Source organism: Protopterus annectens, chromosome 4.part0, assembly GCF_019279795.1.
Source record: "Protopterus annectens isolate FY-2018-M chromosome 4.part0, PAN1.0, whole genome shotgun sequence".
Lineage (NCBI taxonomy): Eukaryota > Metazoa > Chordata > Ceratodontiformes > Protopteridae > Protopterus > Protopterus annectens.
In genome coordinates this window covers 736,530,358-736,546,616 of record NC_056733.1, presented here as the reverse complement: position 1 = coordinate 736,546,616, position 16,259 = coordinate 736,530,358, and the positions used below count along the sequence as shown (strand labels likewise).

The window sequence follows — 16,259 nt, the reverse complement described above, 5'->3', positions numbered from 1 at the left end:
CAGTCCTAAAATGTACAACATAGCAATTTATTTTCTAACATATAATGGAAACATCTGCATTGCATAATCAGCTGTCAAAGGAAAAGGAACAGTACGTTGTACAGTGTTTGAATGTTATGGCGTATTCACCTGTACTGCAGTTTACAAACTAGTACAACAGTCTTTAAACTGCTCCCTGACATGGCATGTCCTCATTCAATGATATGCTTTGTGTTACTGAACTAAACGAGACAGAAGATAGTGGGCACAAGGCTGGCCCATAGGTGCAGGATGTTTTAGAAGGCAGAAGCCCACAGAAAACAATACTTTGGAAGACAAAAGAAATCTTTCTATACGTCCTCAGGTGATGTGACCTCAAATATTTGGACAGGTGCTCAATTAAGTAGCACCAAAAAGGCCTAAATCAAAATGTGTGATAACACAGTAAAGACTGTGCAAATTATTTAACCCCCAAACAATCAGTGTGACTGGAAAGTGAAAATAATTTACAGCACATGCTACAACTTTATAGCACAACACTTCCAATTTGCATGAAAGGACAAACAAGTGTGTAGTGTATTCTGTAGAAGTATACAAGAAAACTGCTATCAAAACAAAGATTAGACTTCACAGAAAGCCCCAACACTGCAGTTTTAAAATAAATGTTGTACTCACAATTAATATTTATCAGTAAACTGGCTATGCAATTAACACAAAGACGAATATGCATTTATTGTGCTAAATGTCTCATAATGTAAGTAACTGTTGTTTAATGTGAAATAAAAACACCACAAAGGCCATTATGAGTTGTGCAAATAGAAAGGTTTCAAGAGACAAGACACAAGCAAATGGGAGCAGGATATTCAGTATATGTTAAACTGGAAAGACAAATGGTAAAATGACAGTGGAAGCAATGATTTATGGCAACTCTGTGTGACCTGAAATAAAATTACCTGAGGGGATAGAATTATGCAGATCACTCCAAAATTAACTGGGTGAATTAAAAAAAATGAACACAATTCCTACAAACAGGATTCAATAACCAAACAAAAAAGCTACAAAGAGTCAGACTGAAGATGAAATCGCTTGTTTGATATAAGGAACTTTCATATCAGAAAATATGCACAACTCTATTAATGCAAGGGAGAAAACCTGTTGCAACACATGTGAAGGGCTGTGACCCCCTTTACCTACATATTTTAAGACGGAGATACACCACCACAAAGGAAAATGACTGTTTTTTTTTTTTTTTTGCTGAAACATAAAATGTTGCAAAACTTTGGCGTTACAATACAAAACTATGTAGGGGAGGGCCCAATCATCATGGGGAATGCAGGGGCATTTGTCCCGCAAAGCAAAACTGTTCGTGTGGATTACAATGTATGAGATGCAGATATAATACATCTGTAGGAATTTCCACTTTGTTGTACCCAAACAAAATATGTTTTCTGATAAATGTTTTCACTCTGAAACAGCTTCTATACAAATATGTAGTAGTCATTACTGTTAGATTCGAAAATATGTTTTGTTTCTGTTTAGTTTAGTACAGCAATGCAGAAGTTAAGAGGTACCCGGTATTTGGGGTATGGTTTGGGACAGAGCCCGGAGTGCGACCCAAACAACTGGAGTATAACTAGAACTAGCAGCTTGAGCAATGGAGGAACCAGATGGCGGGGAATTGTGTCAACTTACCCATCTTGGGTGGGGAGAGACTGTGGCTTTCCATGGTTAAACTGCTGGTAGAGGGCAGAGTTACACAGGTGTGAGGTCCACAAGGAGGCAGGGCTTTGCCTGATTCTCATGCAGAGGTGTGGAACATCACAGAGCAAGTCTACTGTGTGCCTTCATTTGTATGCTATGGGTATGCACAGGACAGGGAAATGTGGGTAGGGCATAGGGTTGCCACCTCTCCAGTATTGCCCGGGAGTCCCCAGGATTTTTATAGCATCTACCATCTCCCAGAAGTAATTAAAAAAACTCTGAAATGTCCAGGAATAATGACATTACACTCTTTCTCCAATTCCCAATCTCTCTCTCTCACACACACACACACACACACACACACACACACACACACACACACACACACACACAGTCACTTCCTCATTCATACCTGCATTCATTCACACATCACTCTCACCGTCTGTCACACCCACATGCCACACACCCACTTACGCATTCATTCATACATTGCTGTCTCTCTCTCTCACACGCACACAGCCACACACCCACTTACCTCAACTGTACAGATTTTCGCATCATACTTTTGGTTTGTTTCTCATAAAATTGCGTTTTTTAGCATATTAGTGGCAAATAAAGACTGAAGTTAGAAAATAGTGACAGACAAGTTTCAGACCTCATACCCTTCAGAAAATTCATGCTAATGCAAAACCTGTTATTCTATCAACTTTCTAAGTTTGTAAGAGCAATATATAAAATTGTCCCTGTTTTTGGGTCTTTGTCCCACTTTTATTTATGCCTCCATCTAGAATTCTTGCTCTGAGAGGTATGCCACTTGACTTGGCTTACACATTCATTCACACAATGCATACTCACGCTCCCAATCACACACACACACACACACACACACACACACACACACACACACACACACACACACACACACACACACACACACACACACACACACACACACACTCTCTAGCTCCATACCTCTCAACTCTTAGAGCAAGAAATCTGGTTAAAGCCATAAATAAAAGTGGGACAAAGTCCCAAAAATAGGCACAGTTTTTAAATATTGACCATTATTTACTGTTTTGTCCAACCGTTTTGTTGTTAGAGTTAACTCTCTAGCAACCAGAAATGACACTTATCGGGTATCTACCAACAAGAATAGGGGAATAAGAGCTGCTTAACCATTTCCTTAGTTTTATTATGTATTTCATTTCCTTCTGGGTTGGTTTTCCAAACAAAAAATGTCTTATCCATAAAAAAATTTAAGAGCTCTACGTCTACATGTTTTTGGGCATGGCTGGACTATCATCCACCATGTATGACACCTTTAGATCGACCCTATAGCTGTCTGCTGCCTTGGAAGCAGAGTCTGTACTGTGCCAATCTCCATGGCCGCTGGATAACTTAATATTCTACTGTACTTAGTTTGTTGCCTTAGCTGCACTGTGCATGATCAATAAAACCTTGCAAGTCGCAGTGGCTGAATCAAAGCATTGGGATTCTGAATATGAAAGTTGTATAAAGGCAAAAAAAAAAGTATCACTGTTAATTCAATGATGAATGGTTAAAAGACGATTTTAAGGACTGGCTGGGTAAGAAAACAGAGTCTGAAGCAGAATGCAAAATTTGCCATCACACATTTACAGTAAGTACGAGGGATGCATATCAGTAGTAGTGGATGCAACATCGGTGAAACATAATAAAAATATGTTGCGGATTAAGCAAAATACAGTCATGAGCTTCTTCAGAAAACCAAATACCAAAGAGGACAATCTTATAACAGCTGCTGAAGTAACTCTAACTTACCACAGTATTAAGCATCATCACAGCTATGCAAGTCAAGATTGCGGTAATAAGATAATCTAACTATTTTCCCGGAATCTAGTATTGCGAAAAAGATTGCTTGCGGCAGAACAAAAGCAACTAATATAATTGAAAATGTTCTCACTCCTGCTTCACAAGAACAGTTAATCTCCGACTTACAAGAATCAAAGTACTTTTCAAAGGAAGTGTTAAACTTTTTCCAGTTAAAGTGCAGTATTTTTCAAAACAAGAAGGAATAAAACATGGTTTGCTAGACTTTTATGAAGATTCAGATGAAAGCAGTGAGGTGATAATGGGTAGATTAGTTGAAGTGATAGAGAAAAATGGACTGGGCATAAGCCAAGTGTCTGCATTTTCTGAGGATAATGCTGCAGTGAATTCTGGCAAGAAGATTTCTGTGTATGAGAAACTGAAAAAAAGAAAATCTGAACTCATTACGGCAAATCGCAAGTGTTATATTCTGCATAATTGTGTTAAATAGGCATGTAAAACTTTGTCAAAAGATGTTGAAATTCTCATTCTCAAAGTTTATGCTGAATTTTCCGGATATGCTAAACGAACTGCACAGCTCCAGTCATTTTTCAAGTTTGTCAAACTTGAGTATCAAGACATTCTTCGTCATGTACCAACAAGATGGTTATCATTACTTCCAGTGCTTGAAAGAATACTTCTCGTATGGCCTGCTTTGCAGTCTTACTTTGCTTCACTAGGAAAAGAAGAATGCCACAAAGTACTCTGGGATGCCTTTAGAGACAAAGAAAGCGAGTCCATACCTAGACTATACTGCTGTTTCTTACACAATGTTATGCAGGTCTTTCACAGTAGTGTGCTAATGTTAGAGTCGGATCAAACTACTAGTTCCAAACTACATGATATTATGGTTGGAGTAAGACAGAAAACTGCAGATCGCAAACAAGACAAATTTTATGGAAAGGCTGCTGCAGACATGCTTAAAAGAATTCCACAAGACAAGAAAAGGCACCTCGAAGCTGATGCTGATCAATTCTACAAGTGTTTAAACTACCTTGACAAGTTGTATAATCACCAGGATTCAGAATTTCAAGCAATGACAGCTTTAATGTTGAAAGAACCAGTGACATGGAGTTTATTCGAGGAACTGGCAGGCAAGTTGTGCATTGACATCGACAAAGACAAGTACTATGATGACTACTGTATTCTGCGTGAAGTCCAAACAGAGCTGGTGGAAAAAAATGAATGAGTGATCAATCGATGGAAGGATTTTTTTTGCAAAACTGAGACATAGCAAGTGTGGTGAGGAACTCTTTAAAGTTGTATCCTTCTCATTTTCTATACTTGTGTCAAATTCTTTATGCGTATAAACTTTCAGTGTGATGAATTCTTTGTGGACCAAAGAAAGAAATCATCTGGGACTTGGTGTTTTGCAAGCTGGGCTACAGGGGTGCAAAAATTTGCCGTACAGTTGTTTCAGTTTCATGAATTCTTGATCAAGACACCCAAACTGTTGGTGGCTGCAAGATATGATCAGAAATAAATATACTTTTAAGAGCAAGTAGTTTTTGTGACTCTACCAAAGCACACAGAATGAACATTTGAATAATTAGTTTACAGTTGTATTATTGCTTTGAACTTTTCCTGTACATAGTATTCTTTGTACAAGCATTATGAACATTAACATATCAAAGACTGATAGTCTCCAGGTCAGACAGCACTTAGGCCAAACAATACTGATTGTGTTTAACATTAAAATAGCATCTCCAGGGATTACCCTTATGTGAGGTGGGAACCCTAGCTAGGGCATAATAAAAAAAAAAAACTCTGATGGCTGCCTAGCTGAATACCTTGCAATAATCTCTTACCAGGCTGGGAATTAACAGGCTTTACAGAATGTGAGTGTTGGGGGGTTGGTAGGTATCAGAGACACAAAGGAAAAAAATCATTAGTTGGTTATGCATTGTTCTGCCATGAAACCTGATGACCAACAATTCAAAGCTGTTGTGGTCGGGTTCCACACTGCGACACACAAAACAGCCTCCACAGCGCAGCATCAGCAGCAATTTCACACTTTTAAAAGCCTCGGTACACTTTGGGCTGCCACATTAATAATAAGTATGACAGGACAGAATGGCTGAATCCATTTATGTAATATACAACAAGGTGGCTATGATCAGAGACCAGATTATAATACTCTAGGTTAGGCTTTTATCTGTAAAAGGTTGCTTCTATATGCACCTCTGTAGAAAGAGACCCGAGCACCCTTATCAATATACATAATAAAGATCACACAGACAGGTGTTTTAAACATTTTGGTATTCTGATTATTCTGCATTTTGGTGGTTTAATCTTTCTAAAGTGACATGATAGGTTTCCTTTTTATACTTAAAAGCCCAGAATTCCAAGGACTCTGGTACAGCTTTTACCTGTTGTCTCCTTTGCAGTATCAGTAAAGGAAAATGTAGAGCCCAGGTGCGTGCATTACCTGTGGTTAGTCAAAATATCCCTGTGTGGCTGAAAGTAGATAGAAAGACTAGACATAAACTAGTATTCTATCAATGTGTTGTGAGCAGTGTCACAAAATGGCAGCAATAAACCACAATGGATGGACTGGTACAACAGACAATTTCACTTATGATCTGGGAACACTGAAAGGCATGAAAATCAGAAATAGCAGAGTGCAATGCTACCTCTAAATACAAGACCCACTCAAGTGTCATGGCCACAGAATGTAGAAACAGACCTGCAAAGTGCAGAAACATTGTCCAGAGTGGAATAAATTGAGTGGGTCATACTAAGAGTTTCATTACTACAGAATGAGGGGGTATTTGCATTAGTAGAGATTTTAAAGTGGCTATCAAAATGTTTAATATCATTTCCACATCTCTGAGATAGGCACTTTACAAACAAAATAGCACAGTTCAACAGATGGAAATGAAATATGCTTCCAAAAAGTATTTTACAATTAATACATACAGGTACGACTTGCGTGTTGCGGAGTGACATCTGCATCAACAGTATGTCAGAAAGCATGGTGGCGTAGTGGTGCACTTCACTTCACTTCATAGCAAGAGTTTCTCCAATTTGAGTCTCATCTGGAGTGCCGAGTCTGCCTGTCCTCCCTGCGTTCGCGTGAGGTTTCCTCCCACATTCCAAAGACGTGTCTGGAGCATTTCTCGCCAGGCCTCTGCTGAAAATGGGCTCTGTCCCAGTTGGACTTTCTCGATAAACGAGTGTTAAACAAATAAGTAAAATTACCCTAAACAACATCTTGGTGACAGGAATGGATGACAGTAACCATTTAAATAACTTCTAAATACTCTCTATGGCTGAAGGAGTGCGACTTTCAGCAAACATGGATGAATGGGAATTTTTCAACATAGACATGCCTTATTGTGGATATACAACTAATACAGATGAATTAGACAATTCACCTGAGAAAGTTTAGGCAGTGCTGCAGGCATCTAGGCCTCAGAACATGCCACAACTGACATACTTAGAAGTGGTAAAAAAAAAAAAAAACACTACGATAAAATTCCTGCACAAACTTCACTGTTCCACATCTGCCCAATACATTATTACAAGATGGGTGCAAAAGGAAAAGAGAATATACTGGACAATAAACATTTTGACCTCTCCATTAATATTAAATAGACTGGCATATGATGCCACACCTTACAGAAATGGTGTTATTCTATTGCATATGTTTGCAAATAGCATGAAGAAGCCCATTACAGGGGTTTCGATGTTATTGTTGAAATCAAATAGATATGCTAATATTTGCAAAGAGACCCTTATCTTAGACTGTGAAGTAAAGACATGTAACCAATAACGTAAAAGAATTCTGTGGAAATAACTAAAGATCAGATTACTACTGAAAGAACCGATACCAGCACTGGACAATTAAGCTTTACAGGTTCAGCAGATGACCAATGAAGCATTTCTATATGACCAGTACCTTAATCAGAGAAGAATGGAATACCAGAGCCCCACCGACATAAAACTCAACACACATGACACATCACAGAAAAAAAATTCAACTACACGCTTGTAGAAGACCTGCTAAAATGAGCCCCACAGCTGCAGCAGATGTTTTCCTTTGTAAAGCATGCTATTTTGCCTAAGTATGTGCTACCGTCACCTTCATTTCTTTGTAGTGCTGAAATAATTAGCGTCTCAAGTAGGTCCATCTCATTAATGACAACTCTGTGTTGGCACTGATGCACATGGATGCATTTATCTTAGCTGACAAACGTTAAGACTAACGTTCAAAGTGCTGGAGTTGTAGGTGTACTGCTTACTGTATACACACTATCAACATTATAAAGTATTATGCAAAGAGCCTCATTTCTAATTAATACCTTATTTATATTTTATACATACATATGTGTATACACATACACACATTTATTGAGGAAATGGACACTCACAGAAGAGTCATAACTTTACAGTTTGTTTTTTTCCATGGACAGAAGAAAGGATCACTGCTATGCCCAGCTCCATGGTATAAAGGGATGAAATACTGACCATGGCTCAGATGACCTGAGTTCATTTAGCAGCTGAAGCACTGAAAGAGTTGAATCCCACCTATCCCAAGGGGAATGGAAGAACACACCAGTGGAGACCAGGACATGTTTCCTTGGCTACAAGCAAGCTTCCATTAGTTTGAAAGTTGACGGGCATTATTAACAAGATAGTATCAAGAATGGTGAAAACTACGATGTCATACTCTGGTCAGTTATGGTTTCCTCTTCCTTATATAGCTAAAAAAATTCCACCCTGGCTATATGTATGCATGTATATATATATATATATATATATATATATATATATATATATATATATATATATTTCTATACACACACATATATATATACATATATATATATATATATATATATATATATATATATTTCTATACACACACACATATATATATACATATATATATATATATATATATATATATTTCTATACACACACATATATATATATATATATATATATATAGATATAGATATAGATATAGATACACACACACACACACATATATCGGATCCGTACAGATCCCCGAATGCACCTTCCACCGAAGCAGAAATCACCGAGCATACTTAACCGAAAGTGCTATTCACCGAAGCAGCACTTTCAGATAAGTATACTGGTTGTGACAGTATTACGGTGCGGATAAGGGAAAATTCCCTTCCGAATGCACTTTCCACCGAAGCAGAAATCACCGAGCATACTTAACCGAAAGTGCTATTCACCGAAGCAGCACTTTCAGATAAGTATACTGGTTGTGACAGTATTACGGTGCGGATAAGGGAAAATTCCCTTTTCCCCACTGTAGTGCGACCTCGAAGTGAGAATATTAAAGTAGGGGGGTGTGGGGGGAACAGCCCCCCTGCATAGAAGTAAGTTTAATGTTTTTTTTTTTTTTTTTTTTAAACATACTTTACAGTAAGCGCTTTTTCGGTGAAAGCGCTTTTCATAAAGTATGTTTGGTGATAATGGATTCGGACTTTTGATCTTTCGATCAAAAGTCCTAGATCCATATAATTATATATATATATATATATATATATATATATATATATATATATATATAAATAAATAAAAGCAGCCTCCAGGCTCTCATCCCTTTTAAAGAGGTGATGGCAATTGTTTGGAGAGAGTTCATTCTCACCATGGAGAAACAGCCCCACCTGTAGGGTCACAATACAATTATTTGAACCTCTGCTTTCCCATGGGGAAGAGGGGAGAGGGAAATGAATGGGCTTATAGGGACTACGGCAGATTTCAGTAGCAAAAGAGCATGGGGCAAAAAAAAAGGGAAATCTGCACACCAGGCAGGTGACAGCACGAATTAACTTAACTTTATTATGTTCAAAGCATCTCTCTCTGTCAGTCACACATGAACGTTAGCTAGAAATGTCCATGTAAGACTGACATCCCAGCCAAATGGGGGATAGCCACTGTTATCCCTCTACACAAAGGTGGATCATCCACTGACCCAGGCAATTATAGGCCCATCAGCTTAACTAGCCTGATCTGCAAGGCCACTGCATGCATTATCATGGACATTATAAACAAGGACATTGGCAACCTCCAAACCCTTGACCCCACACAGTTTGGTTTTGTCAAAGGGAGATCATGCCTATTAAACTTGGTCAACTTCTTCGAAACAGTCACCAAAGCCATGGACAAGAGGAAGACTGTGAAGACCACCTACCGTGACCTAGCTAAAGCCTTCGACACTATTTCCCACTCGGGCATAATAGATAAACTCTGCCAGCTATGCATCAACCCATATGTTACCAGATGAGTAGCTAACTCGCTCACTGATAGAACCAACTCAGTCAAAATAGGGAAAGGCCACCTCTAGTAGTAGACCCATAACGGGTGGTGTACCCTAAGGATCAGCCTTGGGGCCTTTACTGTTTAGGATATACTTTTCTGAGGTGCAAGTAAAACCAGTAGTCTGTACATCCTCCAAGAGGGTCTTATCCAAACTAATGAATGGTGCCAGAAGCATGGCCTCAAACTGAATGCCAAGAAATGCATCATTATCCCCTTTGGGGAAAATGGCATCCCCACTAATTATCACATTAATAACAACGTACTAAGCACTCAAGCAGTCATGAGGGACTTGGGCACCCAGATTGATAGCAACTTGACTTTTGACCACCACATTCCCTCCGTTGTACGGAAGGCTTTCTACATGGCCCACCTCATAAGTACGGGTATTTCATCCAGGAATGAGGAAGTCATAACATCCCTGTACGCCTCCCTTATCAGACCCATTATTGAGTACAATGCCCCCTTCGACATGTACCTTGCCAAGCACATGCAGCAGCTGGAGAGACCACAGAGGTTCGTGACCAGGAAAATTCAAGGTTTCAAACACCTGTCCTATACAGATAGGCTAAAATCTCTGTCCCTCTGCTCAGTCTCATACAGACTGCTCAGAGGTGACCTGTGTCTGGCATACAAGGCCATCTCAGATCCAGCCTTGATGGAGTTGCTGCATATCCATAAGTCAAAATCCACTCGGGCAACCCACATGCAAGCCCTAAACCTAGTCTGTGACATTAATGCAACTTGTTGGTGAGATAGATTTGTGTCCCAGAGACTCCCGCATCTGTGAAATAGTCTCCCTCTCCATGTTAAGCAGGGTACCTCTCTAGCCCTCTTTAAGAGGAACCTATACAACTGGATGTGAAACAGACAATACACCCCTGGGATCCAACCTGTGTCCCTGCTGGACAGGGGGAACAGGTGCTGACTTTGTGGGAATATGGGCAAAATTCTTGGTTAGGCTTATAACGGCCTCAAGACCAATAGCCTAGTATCATCCTATGAACCTAAATTAGGCACAAAGCTAACATATGTTATCATCAAAACATGTTATGCAAAATTGCCAACTCGGACATATTCCAAAGACTAACAGCATAACATGTCCCTGAATACCTCTATATTACAAAGGCCTCCCAGTGGTCAGATTAATTTGTTAACTGGGTTAGTCCAACTGAGTTTGCAAACAAACATATTTTCAGTGGAGACCTGAGGGGAAAAGCCCCACCAAACATAAGTAAAGATAAAGTGACAATATACAAATATTAAATAACAATCACAATAAAAAATCATTATAAAAAGAAAAGGTTATTAACTATTTGCATTGATAAAAAATAATTGTAAAAAGAAAAGGTAATTAACTATTTGCATTACACTGATAGTAAGCAACCCATTTTCAGTGAAGACTCAAGGAGAAAGAGTCACAGCAAAGATAAACATATAGGACAAAAACTATTAAAAATAACAATGCAAATATGAAATTAATTATAGAGAGAAAAACAAAAGAAAAAATTATGAACGTTAAGGGTTGCACTGATAGCAGTAGTCCAAAGTTTACTACATATGAGAGTAAAAACAAAAAGATAATCGTTGTTCAAAAGAAGGGCAATGTATAGTCATTGACAGGAAGGGGGGAATAAATAGTGTGGAGAATGGGAGGGGGGAGAGAAAGGAGGGGGCTACAGTGGTAGAGCTGAAGGTTTAAGAGGTTAGTTTAAGCAGAAGTTACTAACAGAGAACGGAAATGCAACAGGTTATACAGTAGGACAGACTAACACTATGTGTGGTCAAGGCAACGGCATGATTTCAAGTTTAGTAGGTGGGATTTAAGCTCCTTTTTAAAACAGGGAAAGGAAAGGTTGGATCTAATATGGAGAGGGAGTTTGTTCCAATTTAGTTAGAGTGTTTGTAAAATAGTTTGCCAATATTCCTTATGGGGTTTATAAACTGAGAGAAGCTGCTGATCAGCACTCCGGAGAGGCTGGGGGGAGAGAAGAGAGTAACATTGTAGGTGAGAGCAGGGCAGGCAGAGGGGTTGTTGAGTATGGAAAATATAGTGTGGAGTTGTGATTGTAGGAGAACGTGTGGAAATTCCAGCCACTGAAGTTTTAGTGAGAGGCAGTGATGTGAAAAGAGTGGTTGATTTAGAATAAAATCTGGCAATTTTGTTGTACATTTGTTCTAGTTTCTGCATTGAGGTAGTTTGGATATTGGTAAGGATGGGGGGAAGTGTATAGAAGACTAGGTAAGAGAAATGGCTGCGCAAGAGTGTGTTTAGTGGCAGTAGCGAGGAATTTTTTGTTCCTATAAAGTAGTCCAAGTTTTTGGTGGGGGGTTTTGATGGCCTGTTGTATACGCAAGTCAAATTTTAGTCGGTTATCAATTATTACACCAAGGAGTTTGGTGTATGAGGCAGGGGAGATAATGTTGCCATCTAGGGAGGAAAGAGAAAAATTGGATTTAAGGTGAGTGTGAGGTAGGAAGAGAAGGAGTTGAGTTCTTAGGGTAAGGATAACTTGATTGTTTCTGAGCCATTTTTCAACAGAGGTAAAGGAATTCTGTGTTAGTGTGTGTAGTTTAGAGATAGTATTGGAGATAGATAAGAGAGTACAGTCATCTGCATATTGTATTACAGATGAAAAACTGCAGGATGAACGTAGGTTGTTGGTAAAAATGTTGAAGAGGAGCGGTCCAAGTATGGAGCCTTGGGGTATTTCTGTTTGAACAGCAAGGAAGGGTTGAGAAAGCCTGCTGCCATCTAACAGCATGTTTTCTGCCAGTAAGGTAGGATTGGAACCAGCCAAGAGTCGAAGGAGACATGTTTAGGTCTGAGAATTTGTTAAGAAGGATGGGATGAGACACAGTGTCGAAGGCTTTAGAGAGATCAAGGAATAGACAAGAGACAAGGAGGTTGTTGTCCCTAGCTTCTGCAATAAAGGATAATAAGTCAGTCGAGATACTGTGTTTAGGGCTGAAACCATGTTGCGAGGGGATGAGGAGATTTCTGTGAATGAGATAGGACAGTAGTTGAGTATGTATACATTTTTCAAGGATCTTAGAGAGCGGTGAAAGTATAGCAATTGGTCTACAGTTAGAGTGTTCAACAGAGTTGCCACTTTTGTGCAGAGGAGTGGTATAGAAGGATTTCCATATTTCTGGTACTGTAGGTTCCTGAATGGAGCGGTTGATTAAGACAGACACAGGATATGTAATAGAGTCAGCAGCAACTTTCACAAATTGGGTGGGGGGGAGTTTATCAGTGGAGGTAGAGCATGGTTTTAGTTTAAGAAACGGGGATGTAATATATTTAGTAGAAACAGGTCGCAAGGTAAAAGGCTGAGAGACAGAAAAGGATAGTGGTTTAGGCGGAGGTGAGGGTCACACAGAAGAGTTGGGATGAGCAGAGTTACCAGACGGTAGGAGTTTAGAGATGCTGTCTATGAAGTGTTTGTTGAGTAAGTCTGCAGTTTCAGAGGGAGAGTGATAGGGGAAAGGGTTAGGGATGGTAGGAGAACCAGTGTGAAGCAGGGGGTTGATAGTACTCCAGAACTTTTGGGGGTCACTTGGGTGAGAGCTTTGAAATTTAATGAAATATTGGTGTTTATCCAAAATAATATTTTTTTTTTTTTTTTTTTTTTTACACGATTTCTGAGTTGCTTATAACCTTGGAGAAAGGTGGGAGTTTTAGTGGTTTGCCATTTTTTTCCATAGAGCATCTCTTTCATGTATCAAAGCATGAGTAGCTTTGGAGAGCCAGGGTGCAAAATTAGATTTGATTCTGATTTTGTGAGCTGGGGTGAGTTTAGGATATCAAGGAAAATGTGGTTGAATTTAGTAACAGCATCACTGAGCGGGAGAGTTTTTAGGAAAGACCAGTTGATGGCAGAGTCTACAGTTAAAGGTTTCAAGGGAAAAGTTAGTCTGTTTTGGGGCTTAGAGAGATGAGGAGAGTGCCTTAAGATAGAGATGGGAAAATGGTCACTAAATGGAGTCTGGGAAGGCAGAAGGGTTACAATAGTTGTTTGGAGAGTCGGTCATGATCCAGTCAATTGTGGAACCAGTAGCGTTTTTTACTGTAATGGGTAGGAGTAGTATTCATTTGTGAGAATCCATACAGGTTTATGAAATGTTAGGGTGAGTTACCAACAAGGGTTATGATCTACTCTCTCTCTCTCAAAAAATCAGCTTCTTTATTCCCATCTATACTTTATATACTGCCATAGGGCTATCCCATCAAAATAAAAGCAAACAAACAAATTAAATTATTAAAATGCAGCAAGCCACCATGCACAACAAACAAGTGAAGCTAGAAATGCACTTTGTCCATATTAAGACATAACAATAGGCAACATAATCTGCTGTTTTCAGAGCTGGGAATGCAGTCACCATTTATCTTGACTCCATGTTCCACTGGTGACTCCTTAACTGCTGTTTCTGTTCCCTTATATGAACAATCAGTACACCTACCTGGTTACCTAACTGATGCTACTTTTGTAATAACAATCACTGTGTAAGCTACAACTGACTAAGATGACATCTTATATGACCATGCTTTCCAGAAAAAAAAAAAAAAAACAGGTTTAATTTATTCTGTGGCTTTAACTCATCCAATTCCCCCCTGCAAGGAACAAAAAAAAAAAACAGAAACAACTAACAAACTCATTGCTCTATATGTCTCCTGTAATGAACTGCTGTTATACATAAAAATGCGTAGTACTAAATTCATACTGCAAAAACTTCAGTGTGCATGTTTCAGCTACAAGTTTTGCAGACGTGAGATGCAATGGTACCATCACTGAAGCAACATTTTTCTACCAATACAGTGAAATTAAATGCTTTGCTACTTGTCTGTCTGCATGTTTGCACATAATATGAATCACATATGCATACACATACATACACAAAGCTCATAATGTTACAGTTACTTAAGGCAACATTTTCCCAGTAACACAACAGAATTAAATGATTTGCTGTGTTATCTTTCACAGAGACACAGCAAAGATAACCAAAACAATCTGCTTCCCATACATATTTTCAACACTGAATGGCAATGAAGTATCAAATTATCCCAACTGCACTACAAACACATACCAAGTTCTACATGTTACTGCATTCCTCATTCCCTTATATACACCAAAAGAGTGCAAGATAAACAAAAACAGTAGCAATGAAAAAAATATCCTTTGAAGAAGTGCACATACTGACAAGGAGGTGGTAAAGAGCTTCATTTTATTCACAATGCCCTGACCCTCAACTCACCCAGTTTCAACAAACAGGACTTATGTATGCACTGGATGCACACAACAACATTACAAGAATCTAAGAAACATTAATATAACACTGTAATGTTAAACATATTACAGCACAGCTGAGAATGTCAGTTTTAGCTGACATTCTCTACAGTCTAAAGCTAACTGCAATGCACATTGAATCCCTGACTGTCTACTTCATAAAGAAACATGTATAGACTACTCCCACAAACAATGTAATTTTCCATTTCTAATGTTAACATGCATAATTCTTACTTCACTTATCTTGAATTAAACAAAATCGCAAGTCTCTTACCTTGAATATTCTTTTAATTTCTGTAGAAAGTGTAAGATTTCCTTAGTTCCAGTCTTGCAGCTCTGGGAATGCAAGATACAGGAGTCCAGCTGACTTTCTGCTACCCTCTGTGCCATTATTACAGTGTGTGCAGTACTACAACTAAGACCTTTCCTGCATTACCATTTCCAAACGTTGCCATGCTGCTCAGTTGAAAGGTTAACAACACAACCAATGAAAATAAAAGCTTAGGTAGAAGGTATTCCTATACAAGTACCAAACAAGACTTTTGCTCCCTCTTGTGGGAAGGAGTTGTTAATGGTCATGTCTGCAAGAAAAATTACTGCTGCAACCTAAAAAATGTTTGCTGTCTAAACTGTTCTTACCTGCCAGCCCAACATACTAGGAACTTTACTTCTACTTAGTCTATTAATGAGGTTCTGTAATGTACATTAAAAATACAGAATGGTTGTTACCCAGCAGTGCAGAGAGAGTTCTCCAGCCTGTATCACTGAGCTAATCCAAGTTTGATTTGCCTGTCTGAAAGATGTGGAAGGAAGGTACGAGTCTCCTGGTTCTCACGTATGGATGAATTTCAGAACAATATTTGGTTTTGCTTCAGAATTTTGCTAAGTCTATCTTAACAGTTGTGATTTCATGGCAAAGCAACAAGGCTTAAAATTTCTAAACATTAATAGTCCCAGTTGTAAACATTTTAGTTTTAATTTCAACAGCTTTTAAATGAATAATATCAACAATGAATGCAGTCCTAATTATGACCTTCCTAATTCTGGACTTTGCTCTTGATTTTTAAGCAAAGTGGTTGATGGCTGTTATTTCTTCACCTGGCTTTGAGGTATAGAAGAATAAAGCTGGAAGGATGGCCCATGTTT

The 16,259-nt window shown here is 38.8% G+C and overlaps 1 protein-coding gene across 1 annotated transcript in view; it reads right to left on the bottom strand.

The window, feature by feature from the left end:
* The window catches only part of LOC122799562 (thyroid adenoma-associated protein homolog), a 672,025-nt gene extending 656,443 nt beyond the window's left edge, over window positions 1–15,582 (bottom strand). Inside the window, exon 1 of the mRNA XM_044068695.1 lies at window positions 15,388–15,582. Within this exon, the coding sequence (XP_043924630.1) occupies window positions 15,388–15,503 (116 nt within the window). The 5' untranslated portion in view covers window positions 15,504–15,582. The remainder of the gene's footprint in view (window positions 1–15,387) is intronic.
* Between the last annotated feature and the right edge of the window lie 677 nt (window positions 15,583–16,259).